Consider the following 19623-nt stretch of genomic DNA (forward strand, 5'->3'; position numbering starts at 1 on the left):
GAGCACAGCAGCAAAGCTCCTTCACCTGACCCTGTGGCCTGGGTCTAACCCCTGCGGAGGAGGGAGGGCCAGGGAGAAAAACAATTCCTGTGGCCGCTTGTGCCACGGTGAAATGAAGCCTTCAACAGCCCCTTCTCTTTACCTGCCCTGCAGCAACGCTGAAGGTGGCTTGATGCGGATGCCCCTGCGCAGCCCCCAGGTGCCCGGGTGTGAGGCAGCCCTCACCATCCCCTACAGCGACCCACACACAGCTGGGTGCGGAGCCAGGCAGGGATGGGGGAGCCTCCAGCCCTTATCTGGGCAGGTTTCAGCCTCTGCCCCACAAGTACATCGCTGCCACATGACAGAGGCGTGAAACACGAGCAAGGCAGAGACGCAAAGCACACGCAACACACCTGCGCCCCGAAGCGCCGCATTCCCCGCAGAGCGGGGGCACTGACGCGGGGTGCCGTGGTGTTTTGGGAGACGTTCTGGCCGCCGCTTGCCCCGGCAGAGGCAGAGCAGCGCGGCGCTCCCGGCTCCAGCCTCGCACCTGGGCACAGCCCGCTCCCCTCCCGCCGGACCCGCCGCTCGCAGCCGCCGGGCGCTCACCCCGCGCTGCCCCGCAGAGGGAGCAGGAGGCGGAGGGAGGGAAGAGAAGGAAAAGCAGAAAGAGCCACGGGTGCCGCACGCCCGCCCTCACCCCGCCCGAGGGCTGTGCGCTCACCTGGTCCCTGCCGCCCCGTGCCGCGGGACGCGAGGGGAAGGAGCAGGAGGAGGAGGAGGCCATGTTGCAGCGCTCCCAGGCTGCGCTCCTCACCTCGCCCGGCCGCCCCGGGCTCACCCCAGCGCCGGGCCGTCCTGCCCGCGCTGCCGCCCCCGCAGGTGGGGCCGGGCCCGCTGTGCTCTCCTCCCGCGGCGGGCAGGGCACGGGGGGCGGGCGCGCTGGCTCCGGGACCGCCGTCCCGCCCCGTGCCTGGGGCCGGCCGCGCCGGAGGTGCCACAGGGCGGGGGCAGCGCCCCGAGGTCCGCCCCGCTGGGAAAGCGGGAGAGTGGCCGCTGCCGGGGGCTCCCCCTCAGCCGCCCGCACCTGCACCGCGGCTCACCTGGAGACGGCGGGCTCCGCTCTGCCCGCCGAGCGCCCTCGGGGTGCGGGGGGGAAAGCTCAGCTGAACTTTGTTAAACAAAACTCCAAAGCCAACCAGATCCGCGCGCTGGGCGCTGATGAGCTCCGTACCGCAGCTCTCGCTGGTTTTCCCTCAGGAGTGCCACAGGTGTAGTGTATTCACTGCAATGCAAATGCGAAACCGCTCGCACCTGAGCAGCGGCGGGAGAATGGCCATCGGGAGCTGCGCCTGTGGATAAGGATTAGCTGATACTCCCTCAGAACGCGCTTGAGCCTGACTGGGTCAGTCCTGGTTTTTCCCCCCCCCAGCCCAAGCTGAGGGCTGTACAAACCTCACAGGTGAGATCCAGCGGTGATCAAACCAGCGGTTAGTTCTGCTTGTACTTTTTCTTAGTTTTAAAAAATGTCTTAATCAATCTCATTAAAATGTGCTTTATCACAGCATAAAATTGTGAAAGTATTGTAAAAGCAATTAGTTTTGACTTAAATTACTTTATCTTATCATTACTTCTCACAAGGTTGTCCTGGTGCATCAACCCATTTTCCTGTTTTAATTAGAACTTGATTTACCCATTAGTAGTGGTGAAACACAACAAGTGGTAGTAAGCACTAATTTACCAAGAAATATTGGTGATAACACTATCATCCAGTTAGTTTTCCTACCGTGGGCCTTGGTACTGTAGGTGCAATTTACGAAACACGCACCCAGCTGTATAAACTGACTATAGGTGTTTATACATCTTTGGATATTGTGTAACTAATTGCTTGTCACTCCCTCTCTCATGTGTAAACTTTTTTCTTTATATACAGAGCCAAATAAAAATATTTAACCAAAGACCTTGGCTGTGTCTCACATGGAGAAGGTAATTCCACAGAATGTTTTTATCCCTCTTACTTTGGATGTGACTCATTTCCTCAACCCACTCGGAGAACTGGGAGCCAGAGGAGACTGGGGGGGGGGGGAAGGATCACAAGCTCCCTCTTGGCTAAAAGCAGGCATGAAGCAAGGCTGGTCACATTCACTGATGGGCAGTGGCAATTAGCAGTTCTGTGGCTGGGTCACACACTGGTTTTATACAGCTCATGTACCACACCATCACTGCATACCATCTTCCATCGCTCTTTGGGAAGGACAGTTAGAGAGACTTAAATGGGATTTGCAGACTGAAAAAGAAAATAACACCTTAAGGAAAAAAAATGGTTTTACTTGAAATGAAAAGTGGTTTTTAAGTCTACTTTTACAATTGCTAGGAGGAGGAATATTTAAACAAAGTCAAGTGTGATGTGTACATGTAAATCCAGATTGTATTTCCACAGGCTTAGAAACCTCACTTGTCTCATCTACACTCCCACCTGGAAGAGTATAGCTTTTTTTTTTTTTTTGGCAGCTGGAATGATACCTGGAGGGAAGGAAAAGTTAACTTCCCTTACTTCAGGAGAGGTTTCAGGTCAGGCTTCCTGACAGAGGTTTGGAATTTAAATGTGCTGTTGCAGTGCATTTGATCTGACCGAGCAAAGTAGCGGGTGGTTGTTGTAAGATGAAAAAAGGATAAACAGATAAAACCTGAGGTAAATTGGAAAAAAAGAAGTATGAAACAGCCATTCAAGGAAAGAGATTTTTAATGTAACTGTCTCCAAGTGAGGAATGTTGCTGATTGAGTTACACTGCTGCCGCAGACAGGGCCTGACATTTGTGCAGAGCCTCGGGGAATGGGGTTTGTGGTTGCCTTGTTCCCTGCAGGGGTGTGCTGCTATCCAGGCCGCCACACCTACCTCAAAACCAGCCCCTTCCAGCCACCAGGCACTGCTTGCCTGCATCCAGGATGAGGGAGCTCCAAATGTGAGCCTGACTGCACCTCCCCTGCTCTCATGCACCCAAACATAAGTTAAACATGGTTTATTGGGTTCTGCCATTTTAATTCTTGAATTGTAAGCTAAGTGAAATGCAAAAACTAAAATCAGGAACCAGCCAGGTGACCTGGGGTCAAGAGGGAAAGCTTTGCCCAACTGAAGTTAATGGGAGTTTTGCCAAAGACTTTGGTGGAGCCTGGCTTTTTGCCCAGATGCTCCAAAGAAACAAAAGGCACCTTTTTTTTCCTCTGCCCCCAGGTTTGATACATATATGCTGTTCACCTTTCTCATTGAATTACAATTATGAAAATAAAATCCAGGTTGGATGTTCATAAGTATTTCTCTAGAGGTATATATGAAACCAGCTGTGTGTCCCACGATGAAGGAAGATCCACAGTGACAGCAAAGCATTCCCTGCTGTGGGAGTTTGGCAAAGTCAGAGCTGGGGGAAGATTTCAGTCCAGCAGTCACACATTTCAGCCCCTGGAAGCCACCCCAATAAGCTCAGCAGGGACTCTGTGCACCCCTCTCCACAAGGTCCCCACACATCACACTCTCCCCTCAGTCCTCTTTGTGTGCTGAGAGGTTCATTTCCATGATTTTCAGCTAAGTTTTTCTCCAGGAAGGTACAAACCCATGAATAACCAGTGACAGCTCCTTCTATCTACAATATCTCCTTGTTTGAAATTCGAAGGAATTTGAAATGAAGGAATGGTTTATGATATGTTCATTATTGCAATCATATCAATATTCGGGATTTTCAGGTAAAGTGATTTCGTGCTTGTTACAAAAAAAACCCCTTAAAAATAATTTGAACCTAAATACAAATACTTTAAGTGCATTTAAAATATTTATATTAATGCTTTAAGGAGACATTGACAATTTAATTCTTTTTTTCTAAGCAGCTTCCATCCTTTTATTTTCAAACACTTCTCAGGAGCTTTTTGTCTTCTGGCATCCTATCAAAACACTAACGGCCAAATGAGAGCAGCAGAGAAGTTATCCATGTTTCATGATAGTAGGAACTGTCCTGCATAATGAGATTTATCAGGTTAAATGTATTACCTGAAATATGCATTAGAGATATTATCCCTCTAATACTATCTTGCATTCCTAAGTGCTAGTACATCTCTCTTACTGTACTTTTGCATTTGTCACGTTAACAAAATTATCTTTGAGTTCTAATAAATGTTAAAATAAGTCAATCAATGTTTCTATTTATCTGCTTTCGAGCACAGTGGACACAACCTATTTGAGATACCCTCATTAGTATTCACAAACCAGTTGACCTTTGTTAGTCCCATCATTATGTAAAAGACAGAATACACTTCTTTTCTTCCTTACAGTGATGTTATTGCTGAGGAGAATATGATTAATATACGGAAGACAAGATGATATTGACTCTTGCAGCTGCCCTCTGCTCAGCAGAGAAGAAGTTGTTCAGAGCATTACACTGGGTTCTCAGCCATGAATACAACTGTAATGCCATAATCCAAGCTCGGCATTGTTGCTCTGATCCTGTGTGCCTTGCACAAACAGTGCTGCAGTTCAGGCAAGTGGAAGTCTGAGATGCCAAAGAGGTTTTAATATATGTGCCCCTTGGTCATTTATATAAACAAAATATAATTAACATTGTGTTGTCAAGGTAGACCTAGATTCCTTTGCTGTTTTCCTTGGAGGTTTCCCTCGATTCTGCACTTGGATGATCCATGTTTTGCTGTAAAGGGGAGCAGCAGTCCTAGGGATTCCCACGTGCGTCTATCTGTGACTCAGTTGTCAGCACGCTCACTGCTGCTGTTCCTTCAAGCAGAACAGTAAACCCCTTCAAACACAAAAGTCACTGCAAATACAGTTGTATTGCTTGTCTCAAGCAGCATCATTAGCTCCTGCCATGTCCAAAGCAATGATCAACCGAGATAAGCACTATCCAGTCAGAAAGGAGACGTGATTTATATCCTAAGGACATGCAGACAACAGCGAGAGGGAGGAAAACGCAAGGTAAGCAGAACTGTCAGACTGGTGTTTGACAAATTAATGCCACGTCGAGTCTATGCTTCCATGCACTCGGCCTCCTAAGCAAGGCAGCTGGAGCTCAAAGAGAGGGCCACAGGCTGAGGGCAAGGCGGCCTCCGCTACTCCTGGAGGACACCACTGCACACAACAGCACTCTGCATTGCTCTGAGGTGTTGGCACGGCCACCAGTCCACCCAACACGGAGACCACAGCAAAATAATGTCCCTGAGCTGCTCACCTGATGAAGCCAGCACAGCCTGGGAACTGAGGCAGAGCCACAGGAGCTGACACAAAGGCAGGGGCAGTGATGCTGGGCTTCGAGTGCAGCAGCAATCAGACGGATCTCAAAGCCATCTGCCTCCCAGACCTTTTCTAAAGGTATCAGAAAAGGCTAAAGTTGTCAGCTGAGGTGCTGACCAAGGGGATGACCAACCACCTCAAGCCGATCACAGCGCTGTGTGCTGCTGGCTCATGGAGAAGTCTCCCCACATGTGAAACAAGTGGGGGTCCTTCGCAAGAGAGAGCTGTTCTTCAACCAGCTTTCCTTCTGGTGCCTCGTGGTCTTCCCCACTGAAAGCCCATGACACAATGGGATGTATGGAAAAAGATGTCTTCTCAAAGAATTTGGAAATTCAGCGAGCACTCTGAGAATGAATGGTTAGTGTCCAGCAGGAAGGACAGTCAGAGCACAGCTAAGAAATACTTGTGTGTGTATAAACTAAAGCTAGAAAAAAAGATCTCACTTTCAAGGATATTCAGATCAGTGTATTCAGTACTTTCAGACACAGTATATTTTATACATAATCCCTATATATTTTAATATAACATATTAATTTATAGTGCTGAATATTTATGATACTGCAAGACCACCAACCCCTGTAAATTAACTAAGGTTAGCATATGTCTAGGACTTCCAAGACATGTTTTCTTTTTCTCTGAAGGAAAAGATGGAATTTGGCCACCTTCCTAAGGTTCTTGGACAAGGACTAGTCCAGCAGTAGTAGCTCCAGCCCCCGCTGGCTATAGGAAGCAATTCCCCCAAAGCCACAGAACACATTGATAGTGCTGCTGGTGCAGATCCAGGCCTGAGGGATGTGTCCCACACTCTACCTGAGCTGTGCAGCTGATCCATGTGCACTGCTGTGCCCAGACTGTCCTGGCTGCTTTGGACTTGTTACACACACAGAGCACAGAAATTCTCTGCCACGGTGCAGGGCAGAGCACATCAGGCTCTTTTCCTATGAATAACCGCAGAAGATGTGAGGCCGTGTTCCCATACTGAGTTTCCCGGATACACAGAAGCCTCGTTCTAGGCAGGTAAATTCCCAGCAAGTGGTGGGAATACAGGATTCAAAGTAAACAGAGACCCGCAAGCATGCGCACCACCTGCTGCAAAAATTCCCCAGGAGGGAGGGGAAAGTGCGGGGACTTTACCCCTGAAACGCACTCGGGGGGAGGAGCGGGACGAGCTGCCTCTCGCCTTTGCCATGGGGCAGGGATGAGAAGGAGGAAGCGTACCATAAACAGTCCTGCCTCCTGGAATCACCCTCCCAAAGTAATGCTTTAAGGGAGAAGCTGGACGTTTTTGTTCGCAGCAGCCTGCCCTGCTTACATTTAAGACAAACAGCAAAGCCGTCCTTCAAGAATGTTGTAAACCAGTGCAATGAAGTAATTAAGAAAAGCAGTAACACCAGCGGTGCGCAGTGGTGGCTGCGGCACACCCCTGCAGGAACTGTAGGTTTCCACAGGAGCTGCCGGTCCAGGAGTGTCGGTGCCGATGGGAAACAGGTACCAGAGTGGGTCAGCAGCATCACAGAATGCACAGCGGAACTGTCCTGCAGGGGAAAGACTTGTAAAACTAGAAACACGGGACCTTCACTAATCTATTTAGCATTTCGGTAAGAAAATTTGTTTGGAGTAGTATTTTTCCCGGCTTTTTGCTAATCCATGTGTACTGTAGTACCACTTTCCTGGGTACTGCTGGAGAGAGGTCGCAGCTGGCAGAGGACTCGCTGACCAGGGCCCACAGGTACCCCTCTTAATTATGTCCCCGACCCTTCTTTTAGCAGCTGGAATAGTACAGGGACTAATCTTTCTTAATCTGGAAGTAGGGATACAGAACTTTAATTTTCCTACAGACACATGTCCCAGCTTCTGGGGAATTAAGTTACCCAATGACCTTTTATTAATGCATATGCTTTAAAAGCAGCTCCCAAGGCCACAGCAGCATTTCCCAGATCAGCACCCGTGCAGCCTGAAATAATGAATTTATGCTCTGGCGGGCCACGGCATCCAAATCTAACAGACTTGATTAAAAGGAGCAGCTGCAGCCAGAGCCTAGCCTGGTCCAAACACGATGATACTTTCCAAACCATGCCAACAGCCCAAAGTGTTATTCCAGCGGTACCCAGTGTCCAGTGATTTAAAGTTGATCAAGCAACTGGAGCATCTCTCTCAGGAGGGAAGGCTGAGGAAGCTGGGGCTGTTCAGCCTGGAGCAGACAGCTGAGAGGCAACATCATCCCTGTCTGCTCAGAGCAGGGACCAGGCGCTGCTCCTTGGGACCAGCAATGGCACAAGAGGAATGGGAAGGAACTGATGCCCAGGAGTTCCACCAGAGCACGAGGAGGAACTTCACTGTGCGGTGACCGCGCACTAGACAGGTCTTATTCGCTGGAGACATTCCAGAACCGTCTGGACGCGAACCCGTGCCATGTGCTCTGGGACGGCCCTGCATGAGCGGGGAGGTGGGACCAGGTGACCCACGGGTGTCCCTTGCAGCCTGCCCCATGCCGTGATTCTGGGGCCGTGACCAGTCCGCCCAGCGGTGCCGTCCCAGCGCCCCCGTGGCACCGGCCTTGGGAGCCCGGCACCACCCGCCCGCGCCGCCACACTGCCTCCCCTCGCGCCGTCCACGAACCAAGGGGACGCCCGGCGCATCCTCAGCTTGCCGCGCCCGGCCGCGCAGCATTTCTGTATGTTGCCCCCTCGCGGCGCCGCAAGCCGCCGTTCGGGCCCCGCGTTGGCGCGGAGCGCGCTGATTGGCCGCTTTGAACGGGCCCGGCGCGGCGCCATTGGCGGAGCGCGGCGGGCGGACGGTTCGAATGCGCGGCGGCCCCGCCCCCGCCCGCGCGGCGCTGCGGACGTGCCTGTGCGGCGGCGGCGGCGGTTCCGCAGGTGAGCGGCGCGCGGAGGGGCCGTTGGTGCGCGCGGCCGCGTGAGGGGCAGGGGGGAGCCGGGCAGAGGGGTGCGCGCTCCCGAGCCCGGGCGGGGTCCCGCTCCCCAGCCGGGGGCACAGCGCGGCCGCCCGGCCCCTCCCGGTCTGCGGCGGGGAGCGGGGGAGCGCCCCGGGCCCGCGGGAGCGGGACAGGGGTTGGGCCGCACCGAGCGGGGCCTGCGCGGCGAGCGGGCGCTGCCCGCCCTGGCCGGAGCTGGCAGCCTCTCGGAGCCGTAGGTAACGCGGATCCGCTCGGTGTCCGGAACCCCCCGAGGCTGGTGCCGGCCCGGAGGAGCGGGGGAAGTGTGGAGTGCCAGCCCCGGCTGCTGCCTCCGCGGGCTGTGCGGGGCACTCACCCGTGCACCCTGGGCCGGTGTGCCCTGGCACGGCTAGCACCCAGTCCCCGGATTCTTACACAGTGGGATTCCTATCTGTTTCTAGCTCATTGAGTGAGTGGCTAGGTAAAAGTGATGAGTAGGCTACGCTTTTTTCAGTTCCCTGGAGAAGCTTCCTTCAAAGATTTTTAAATTTTTTTTTCCTTGGAATCACTCGTACTTTGGGGTGTAGTTTTTCTAGCTGGAATTCTGAATAAATGTATACTGTGTTTTTGTTGAGGAGAACAGTTAAGTGTTTCACATTATGTCTTAAATATGTGAAGCACAACTCACTTCTAAAGGCCTGGCATAGGTTCAGTGATTTGTCTGTGTTCAGGACAGCAACTGTTCGCCCTCACTTCCTGTTACTTTTTTCCTGTCCATTTCAGGGACAGCCACAGCAATGGATGATTACACTAAAATAGAGAAGATTGGGGAAGGTAAGTAGGGGGAACAGTGAGCTTTTAAATGCTCCAGAGTTTGAGCTATGAAGTGTCCCAGAAGCTCTATGCACTCTGCCTGTTACAGGAACCACTGAGATCCAACCAAGTGGCTAAATAAGCCTGTGGCTTACTGTGGTAGTTATCTATATCTGTAAAAGCTTTCAGCCTGTCCTTATTTTGAAAGTGACATGGTCTTTTTAAAAAACTGACCAGTGTTGAAAAGTGTCTGCCTTCATTTTGATGGCTAATGGTGTAACATTCCTCCAAAAGGGAGAAAAAATATGTTCTGTGTCTTGAAGCCAGTTTAGGAAAGTCCACTATTACTGTGTGTATGAACTCACCAGTTGCCCCATAATCTGTACAATGTGTGGTTTTGCATGGAGCTGCTGGTAGGGAGTAGTATTTTCTGGATTGTTGTGCTCTGGTTCCATACGGTGGAACCAGTGCGGGTGTCAAGGGAAAGCACAGATTGGAAGCCTCTGTGGAAAAGTGAATTTTAACAATTACTTTACATTGAGGCACTAAGAAGATGGCTTCGATGCAGATGTTAGTCACAGCCTCCCTTTGACTGGAAATCCAGCCTGTGTTAACTGTAGGAGTCAGTGGTTTTTATAACACACTACAGAAAGCTCTAGCCTTATGTAGACTTGAAAGTTTGAAGTACATTGCTCTGAGATTGCACTCTGAGGCAATAGCAAAAGGTGTGCTTGGATCTTGCAACAAAACTTTGTAACCAAAGCCTTGTGCATGAATTTTTCTGAAATAAACTAGTTTGGCCTCATGTGAGGGATTAATGCTTCAAGAAGGGTAAAAAGAGAAGGCTTACCCAACTTGGTTCGAGTGTTCTACTTCTGTGAACACTGATGATTAAAATGGATTGATTTGAGATTTAATATTGGTTCCAGTTTCAGTTTCTGCTGTGACCCACAGCGCTAGCCCCTCTCCTGCACTGAGGATTATGCCAGAGGTATTTCTACAGCTCATACCCATGGATAGCTGGATCTCAGACTGCAGAAGGAGCACTACTTCCATTTGCAGCTAAACCTTCAATGTTTTAATATGATGTGTCAATGGCAAAATCATAACCATGTATAATGATCTTGGCTGAAAGTTAATCAATTTGAAACTCAAACAGTATCTGATTTTATAACTACATCTTTCAAATATTCACCTTTCACACTTTGGCTTCTAAGCATCCTAACAAATGCTACACTTCATGGGTGGCATGCTTTAAACAAACAGAACTATTGCTCAGTTAAATGCCACAGTTAAGTAGTAGCTTGTAATCAAACAAAATACTCCATTTGCAAAGACTTCTGCTATGTTAGCAGCTCATGTTTGCAATAACTTATTTGTACCTGAAGCTGGTACTTCCTATATTTGTTTCACTGTCTTTTTGTTCAGGTACCTATGGTGTTGTGTATAAAGGTCGTCACAAAACCACAGGCCAAGTGGTTGCAATGAAGAAAATACGTCTAGAAAGTGAGGAGGAAGGTGTTCCAAGTACTGCTATCCGAGAAATTTCTTTATTAAAAGAGCTGAATCATCCCAATATAGTCTGGTATGCATATACTGGTATTTAGCTAAACTCTTGGAAGGGCACTAGGTCCCATCAATCATAAATTATTTTTCCACTCATCTAGTGAGGTGCGACCCTTCTGTTTAATATAGTGTCTGCTTTGCAGCAAATAGTTCAATTCTATATTGCAGTTTTCTAGTTAAACCTTCCTCATGTTGCCTCTTTCCATTCTAGGAATGGAACAAATTTTTATTAATTTAGGAATTTCCGTAAATTATTTTCAGAGGGGTTTTTGTGAGAATGGAGGCAGCATATCCCATGAAAACTGGCTGAAGCTGTTACTTCAGGCAGTCTCAGAGGTTTATTTGCCACCTTGGAATAGACCATTTGACTTAAGTGTTCTGATGTTCTTCCTTGCTGTTCTGTAGAAGGAGTTTAGATGTGTTTTGATGCTGTCAGAGCTAGCACATCTGAGCTAGGAGTGAAACTTCCATCAGTGATGACCTGTAAAAATGATTGCAGCTATTGTCTTCCCCACAACATGCTTGCTCTTTAATGCAGCAAAATGCTTGATCTTTAATGTGCCTTAAAACTGGCCAAGTCCAGCCAGGTAGTGTCTCAATGTAGTTATTTATGCTTGGGTTTAGGAACCCCTACACTCTAATAAGGGTGAAGATGATACTTTAAAATGTGTGCAAATCCTGCTGTGTCTATTAGATTCCTATTAATATTCCCTTAAACCCTCCTAGTAATTCAGGCTGTGCTATAACAAGCCAGCTTCAAAGACAAGCTAGGCACCAACACCCACAGGTGGGGGTTTTTTTAAAGGCAACAGTATTTTTTTCCTCAGACTCCTGTGTCTGATATGGGGGAACATAAATTTAAGAGGAAGCATATCGACTTTTATCTCAGTCTGACGCTATTTCAGATACACTTGATTTTCCAGATGACAGTTTAACTCACTAAGTCTGTTGTTTGAAGACTTTTAAGACTTCCATAATAGGAACCTGGAAATGTCAGCTTGTATCCCTGTTGAGAGAGGGAATGTAACTGTGAGTATGTGCATTTTGCAGTGGAATTAATGGTATACTCAATTTTTAGTCTTCAGGATGTTCTCATGCAGGATTCAAGACTGTACCTCGTGTTTGAATTCCTTTCCATGGATCTCAAGAAGTATTTGGATAGCATTCCATCTGGCCAGTATTTGGAACGTTCACGTGTTAAGGTAATGAGGGCAATTCCTTAATTTCAGAGGGAATTTAATCTAAAGATGACCTACTAAGCCATAAGCAGCTCTTACTTTCAGTGTAATTAACTCCTTGAGGAGAAATAAAAGGTTAAATAAGCAGCTGTAGATAATAAGATGAATGTGAGTTTTGCTTTCAAATGTAACTTGAAAAATCTTTTAATTACTGAGGTTGAACTGCCTTAAATTAGTCTTGAGAATTAATTTGTGTGGCTTTTTGATTGATATTAACTCAATATCTGCAATGTTTTGGATCTCCATTTCCTTCTACTGTGGGGAGAGCTAATATAAGGGAACACCTTTGTGTTGCAGGACCCTGACATGTACTAAAGGTAACTCCTTCCCTTCTTTCCTCCTATCTCATCCTTTCTAGAGTTATCTGTACCAAATTTTGCAAGGTATTGTCTTCTGCCACTCAAGAAGAGTTCTGCACAGAGACTTGAAACCTCAGAATCTCCTGATAGATGACAAGGGGGTGATTAAACTGGCAGACTTTGGACTGGCCCGGGCCTTTGGAATTCCAGTGCGGGTCTACACTCATGAAGTGAGTTGGGATGTGCTTCTGGTGGTCTGGATAGTGCTTATGTGCTTCCTGCTGAAAACTGGTTATGAAACAGCTGAAAACAATCGTGGAGATTTCCAAGTCATAAGTTAACAAAACTATGAAAAAGTTAGGTTTTGCTTTCCAAAACAGTTTTCCACCTCTTTGAGGGTTTACTCAAGGCGATTTTACTCTAAGGTTCCAAAGCATTTTATGAATCCCACTCACAGTGAGTCAGATGGACTCAGACTTGTTGCTCACTATCTCATAAAGGCGTTTTTGCTTTGCAAAGCACTCAAATTTGAGGAGGCTTGTGGCTGGGTGCCAAAGGATCCTTGCTCTTAAAGAAGTCATGCAGGCATCTGCTTTTCTTGAAGTAGAGGCTACTGCAATGAAGTTGGTTTGTCTACAAATGAAGTTTGAAATGAGTATTACACTTTTAGTAAACTAAAACTTCTATTACTGGCTATTTTTACCAAAAAATGCAATGCTGCTTAATAATGAATGAGCAATTGTTCTTGCAGTCAATTAAAGGACCTGATTCCACAAACTTAACCTTTCCTTGTTCCACAGGTAGTGACACTGTGGTACAGGTCTCCAGAGGTGCTGCTGGGATCTGCTCGTTACTCTACTCCTGTAGATATCTGGAGCATAGGGACCATATTTGCTGAGTTGGCAACTAAAAAGCCACTTTTCCATGGGGATTCAGAGATTGACCAGATCTTCAGAATCTTTAGGTATGGTGGGCTGCACCTTTCCTTGCTGCCTGTGTGGCACCACGCAACAGCTGTGTGTAATTAAAAGTGTAATAGTGCATAACATTTCTGACTAAACTGCTTAATATTTTGCTTACACTTGCCCAGAGCTTTAGGGACCCCCAACAACGAGGTATGGCCTGAGGTGGAATCCCTGCAGGACTATAAAAACACATTCCCAAAATGGAAACCTGTCAGCCTTGAAACACATGTCAAAAACTTGGATAAAGATGGACTTGATCTGCTGGCTGTAAGTAGTCTGTCTTAAACTACTGATTAAGAAACTGAGTGGTTTGTTTTAAATACTCCAGAATACACAAAGCTGTACTAATGAGACATGGCTAGAAGGAAAATATGAGCTGCTCAAGCAGGAAAATATGGAGCTGCTCAAGCTATCAGCAGTGGTATGACTCTTCATTCTTGTAGAAACAACACCTTGTGTGACATTCACTCCTGTCACAAGTAATACCAGACTATTCTTCATGTGAAGCAACTGTGCCTCAGCTTTTTTATAAAAATAAACCAGGCACAGCTTGAAAGTGAGGATGTGTCTTTACAAAGAGGTCTCAGTGAAGGCTTCTGCCCATCAAGTAGCTGTCACCTTCCTGCTGCCAGCACCAATTGTGATGTGGCTGTATGACTGCTGAGCCAGTTGGAAATGTTTGTTATGGTAGCATGTGGTTTAATCTAGGTGGATTCATCTTAGTTAAACTTTCATGATGAATTAACTGAGTAAACAAGGATGGAAACAGCTGAATGTATTGATTAGCTGAGACAAGAAACTTAGTTCAAGTCTGTCTGTAGTGTCTGCCTCAGTTGCCTTTAAATTTTGAGTCAAAGGTTTTTGGCTGTGGTGTATTAACTCTTAATTGGTATTTCTTGTGTCTAGTGTGAGTTTCCTTTAGTTCTGTTGCCAGGCAGTTAAATTACTACAGCAGGCTTTTAATTGGGAAGCTCTTCATCAGGCTTTTCCATTTAGTGCTCTTCCAGTCCATATGCTGCCACTGTGGGCTAATTTAAGTCACATCTTAGGTGTACTCTTTGATGTCCTGAGGTATAATAATTGTACCTTGGTTGTCCTTTGGCTGTTCTAGAGCTGCATTTGTACAGTGCAGCCCTACATTTGGGGGCGTGGGGTGAGTGCTCTGTGTGTCTCAAGACAAGGTGACACTTCAGAACCCCTTGTACAGCAGCACCTGTGGCTCAGGGCTGTAAGCAGTCACTGAGTAGTTCACTACCCATATTGGTAATATGGCAGAATACTCTGAATGAAGCAGTGTTGCCCAAAAAGCTCAAACGGTCACAATTTCTCACCGTTTTTCTTGTGGAACAGAGCCCCAGTTCACACTGACAGCCTGAACATTTGTTAAGCATGTAGTTGTCCTGGATAGCTCTGAACCTTGCAGCACAGTTGTCTTACAGAAATAAGACCACTGACAGCATCTTTATTGAATCAGTTTGAAATAGAATTGTTATGGACTGTGTTTACAAACTAAAATCAATGGAATGGGCAGGAGAATCTTGTTGATACAGTTGTATGAAAAGGACCTGCCAAGGGCTCATCTGTGCTTAGGTGGGGCATCACTGTGTGAAGCTGCTGCTAATAAAGGCAAAAAAAAAGTACTAGTTCTTCATGGTGTTAACACAATTCTAGTCTCAAAGCATGTTAAATTCTCTAAAGTCTTGTACAGTTTTGACTTAATCCATGTTGCCATTTTAGTTTCCTGTTAGTGCCTGGTGACAGTGGTATTCCTGACTGGAATCCCTTTGTTTCCTATAGCACTTTTAAGCCTTTAAAACCAGTAATATAACTTTAAAGGCAACAAGACTGAATAGTTCATTCCAGAGCACAAGCTCAGATATGTCAGTGAAAATGTTAATTTTTTTCTATAGACTATTGCAGATGGAATTAGTATGTAAAGGAGCTGTCTTTGAAAATGTCTTAACACAAAAGAATGTGTAATTCAAATTGTATGAGTGAGGCTGTAGATTTAAGAACTTCGTAACCTGAATGGCCAGCATTTCAAAGCACTTAATGGCTGTCATCAAAAATGTTGCATTATCAAGACAGTAGATGCCAGAAAAAACTGATGTTCCAGACTCCTCAGAGAAGCTTCCTTTACTTATTCTGTCAGTTGCAGTGCTGTAGTCTCAGTGTCACAACATTCCTTTTTCAGAGAAATTTCCCTCTTTAGGTCAATTTTGAGAGGACCTTTGATATCAGAATTAACTAGACAACACTGTTCTGGATATAGGTAATGGGAACCTGCCACAAGGTAAAATTGGACATGCAAGGTTAAATCCAGAGGCAGCATTGCATTTGGCAGAAGTTCAGAAATGCAGATTCAGTGGTTTAAATCAACTTGAAAGACTCCCTGTAGAATGAAGTGTAAAGACAGTTAAATGTCAAGACTGAATACTGGGCAGAGTAATACTGGTTAAGTTTTGTTCTGGAAGACAGATTTGTTGTGCAGACAGGGAAGAGGCAGCTGGTGGAATCCTGATTCCTGTATTTGAAATGGTCTGTCCTTTAGTAAGGAGAAATAAAAAGACTTTGCTAGTTTTAGGTCTAGTAGCAAACTTCTGAATACTTAATTCCTTTTTTGACCCCTTGTATGATATAAGCTGTAAATACTTTTTTTTTTTAATGGCTAAAAATGACCAAATTTCCTCCTATTCTATAAAGGTCTGGGCTATTTTAATGGCTATGGCATTCACTCTTTTTGCTTATCACCTTTATTGAGGTATTCAATTGAAATATTTTATTGCAAAGAGACTCAAGTTTTAACTCAGTTTTCTTCAGTCCTACCTGCTTGTAGTCTACTTTCCAATTTGGATTTTGAAACTGAGTGATCATTCTTTTATTTTAATTGTAAAGTGCTTCACCAACCTGAGCAGAAGCAATTTAAATCATTTTTCTCAATGTCAATAACAAAACAAGTGTAAGACCACTTGCCCTTGTAAACATTTAGGGCTCTAACAGCCTAAACCTTATTAATTTCCCTCAGAAGCTGAGACAATTGTTGCTGCTTGGTTCCTGGTTCTGGATTTAGTTCAGTGGATGAGGTACCCAGATACAGGCAAGGGCTTGGTTACAGAACAGGAGGGTAAATGGGATTTTTCACTTTTCTGAGATGTTATGCACTGCTACTGACTTGTAGGGGAAATAATCTCTCCAGCTAGGAGAGCACAGAACAAAGGAGGGAAATGTCTTTATGGTACTTCTATTACTATGGTTAAATATCTACCTATTTAACATTATTTTAGTTCACATGTCATGAGGAAGTAAATGTTTCTTTTTTTTTCTTCCAGAAAATGTTAATTTATGATCCTGCAAAAAGAATTTCTGGCAAAATGGCCTTGAACCATCCATATTTTGATGACTTGGACAAATCCACTCTTCCTGCTAATCTGATTAAGAAATAGGCCTTTGGACTAAATAATCTGGAGGGAAGTAATTGTGATTATTATTTTACTCTTAAGTCTGTAATTTGTATGTCTGTCTTTTTGCTCTTAAGACTGGCTGTATTCAGTTTGGTTTTGGTTTAAGTGTTATCTAAATGTAAATATTAACCTGTTAGTGCTGAGTTCAAATACAATGCAAATATTGCTGCAATTAATGCAGTCAACTTTCTATAAATAAAGCTTTAACCCCTGTGAAGGACTGAACTTCTTTCCAGGCCATGGCTGTTCTGCAGGACTCGCGTTTTCTTTGGAATGCGCTGGTAAGGTACCACCAGTACCAATGGCTAAAAAAAAGCTGCTAACCCAAACTTCTAAATGTTTGTTCCTGCTATGACAGGAAATTCTCAAGTTTGAGATGTTTCAGTGCAATGTTAGTTACAATTTTACTTGAGCATGGCAACTGATGTGCCAAAGAACAACAACTGTGAGATCTGCTGATGGATTGTAACTTACAAAAGTGTAGATGGCCAAACCGATTTTAGGGTTTGAGTTTTTGAAGGCAGCTACAAATCAGGATTTGAGAAAAGTCCCTTGCTCTGTGTTTTTGTTATCTTGGAGGCCCAAGAATTTACCCAGATGTTGGAATGTTAACTCTTAGGAATTGTAATCATAAACTGAGATGCCACACAGGCTTTCCCCTTTAAAGCTCCCTGGCATTTACCTGAAGAGTTGAGTGTTGTCAAAAGTTCCAATAGAGTTCGAAGGTGTGTACTGATAACTGATTGTATGTTAGTTTCCAGTTGCTACCTCCATTCTTGGCTTTCAGACACGTCAGTAGGGATGGGCTGTACATCTGGTCTAAGTTTTATTGGCTCTAGGCACTGTGGTGCTCCTCTGCCTGCTGGTTAGGGACCAAGGCTTGCAGCACAGTGGGGAATAGTATTGAAAGTGTTTAGATTTCTAAATTGGGTGTGTGAAAGCATTAATATGAACTCTTAACACTGGGGTTTGTAGGAGTCCTGTGCTACAACTGCTGAATCTTGGCACTAAAAGCAGTGGACATGACATCTATCCAGTTCACCAGATGCTTATTGTGTCCATCAGTAGCTGAAAGTTTTAGTGTTAGACCTAGCTTTTGTTAACAAGCAGCACGATGAGAGGTAAATGCCACTTGGGGTGTTACCACTGTTCTCTGCAAAGTGCTTAATCTCCAGAAATACTGGAGACTTGGTTTAATGGAATCATGTGGTAGCAGAGCACTGAGGAGGAGAGGCTTTTTGAAATCACAGGTAAGCTGCTTAATTGAAAGTGGGGTGGGGGGGGGAAGATGGTGATGGCTGATTCCTTTCTGTTAACACCAGTGAAAGGATGCAGTTTCAAGACAAAGCAGGGACCTAATTTGTCTCCATTTGAATGTAGTAACTTGATATGGGCTGTACAGGCCCAGAGATTTGTAATTGCTGCTGCTGCTAATTGGTTACTGTGGTGTAGAACAAGAGGGGAACCTGCCAGTAACTGCATTAAAAGTCAGAAGCTAGTGCACAGACAAGGTTCTGTGTGTGGAACAGACTTCAGCTGGGCAAATGAAGTACTTTGTTGCTTGTAGTACTGGTAAAGCTTTATTTTTGTTTTGTAAGTAACTGGTGTCTGTCTCAAGTTTCATGTGATATGGGGAATGCTTTAGCCTATCTTAACTAACAGCCAAAGTACTAAGATTTCCAAGGAGGGCTTTTCAAACAGTAACTTACTCCAAGTCTGCAATCTTGTTTAGCCAGGCACTGTTACAGCTGCTGCTGTGACATCCCTGCAGCTCTGAATGAGCTATTATAGTGCTCCTCCTAGCACAGGGGAGGGGCAGGGGCACACAGCGCTGTCCATTTGTGTCTCAGGTGAGATCAGGTGCTGAATATCATACCCAGACACCTGACTCACTCTCACAGCTCCACTGTTATCAATGAGGCCAAGTTATCAGTGAGGCAAATGGCTTCCCTTAGGGAAAATAACATCGTTACCCTTGGGAACTGCCCTGCTGCCTGCACCTAGCATGTGGAAGGTTTCTGATGTTCAAGCTTTGGCCACCTAAAACTCAATTTTATTCCAGTGAAAACTGGGTGTGCCTTGCACTTTGGGGATTTAAGCCACTGTGGGTGATAATCAGCAGACATATTTATTGACACCTATTGCAGAGTAGCTTTCTTCTGAATGTTGTAAGAGCTGGGGCTGGAATCACTTTATTTAAAAGCAATCTGCCCTTGTCCAAAATTAAGCTCTGTAATGTAATGTTGCATCAGCATTGCCTCTGGCTGGTCAGTATCTTGTTTTCTACTAGAGCACAAGTAAACCTCAGCTGAAAATGATAAACTTGGTGCTTGACTTCACTTGCTTGTCCTCCATCCCATTAAAATGTAATGTAGGTGAAAAACTTTTGTGTATACAAAAATAGGATTTTACACAGGATCAAACTGGGTTTTGGTGTTTGGGTTTTTTTTAAGTTGCCAAGTGCTAGCAGGCTGCTGAAGCGTGGGGTAGGTGTAAGTTTTATATTTGTCCAGAGATGGGAAATGTACCTGCTGGAGTCAGAAGATACCTATTTAGTCAGACTGCAGCTGCATTTGCTACACTTAAAATTATTTTTAAGCAGCAAATCAAACTTCTGCAGCAACTGAGAGGGAACTTACTAGCATTCCCATGTTGGTATCTGGGGTTACTTCTGAACAGCCAGTTTTGAACAGCACCATTTCCTCCTGGGTGCCCACAGCCCTGCACAAAGGCACAGCACTACTGCTGGTTCTGTTTGATTTTGTTTTGTATCAGGTTTGTAAAGCCTGAGTGGGAATAAGGAAACACTGATATACAGGCCCTACTTCATTAAGCCTGACTATTTATTCTCAACCAAGCTCCTTGCCTTATTTTCTGACAAGCTGCATCAATTTATGGAGTAATCTAAGAATTTCCCATTGCTTTGACCACCAGCTGCTCTGGTTTACATCTGCTGTGTCAATGGCTCATTCCAGGTAATGGCTTTTGATTTTGTTCCCACTGTATTCCTGTATAAAGCATTGTCTCCTCGTGTGTAAATGTCAGCAGGGTACTGGGTGTTCTCCTCTGTTGTTGGGCATATTTTACGTCAGCCTTGGCTATTTCAATATATTCTT

The 19623-nt window shown here is 45.6% G+C and overlaps 1 protein-coding gene across 3 annotated transcripts; it reads left to right on the plus strand.

Annotated features, from left to right (window-relative positions):
* Window positions 1-8086: 8086 nt before the first annotated feature.
* CDK1 (cyclin dependent kinase 1) lies at window positions 8087-16732 on the plus strand. Of its 3 annotated transcripts, none has more exons than XM_032116861.1 (8): window positions 8087-8145; window positions 8949-8999; window positions 10407-10563; window positions 11623-11746; window positions 12141-12311; window positions 12882-13045; window positions 13172-13313; window positions 16376-16732. In XM_032116861.1, exons 2-8 carry the CDS (start codon window positions 8963-8965, stop codon window positions 16487-16489), a joined length of 909 nt encoding a protein of 302 aa, XP_031972752.1. In that variant the 5' UTR covers window positions 8087-8145; window positions 8949-8962; the 3' UTR covers window positions 16490-16732. The 3 variants fall into 3 exon arrangements, with proteins under 3 accessions (XP_031972752.1, XP_031972755.1, XP_031972753.1); XM_032116864.1 differs by lacking the exon at window positions 8087-8145 and adding an exon at window positions 8157-8171; XM_032116862.1 differs by lacking the exon at window positions 8087-8145 and adding an exon at window positions 8399-8422.
* Window positions 16733-19623: the final 2891 nt, after the last annotated feature.

The sequence above is a fragment of the Corvus moneduloides genome, chromosome 8 (assembly GCF_009650955.1).
Source record: "Corvus moneduloides isolate bCorMon1 chromosome 8, bCorMon1.pri, whole genome shotgun sequence".
Classification (NCBI taxonomy): domain Eukaryota; kingdom Metazoa; phylum Chordata; class Aves; order Passeriformes; family Corvidae; genus Corvus; species Corvus moneduloides.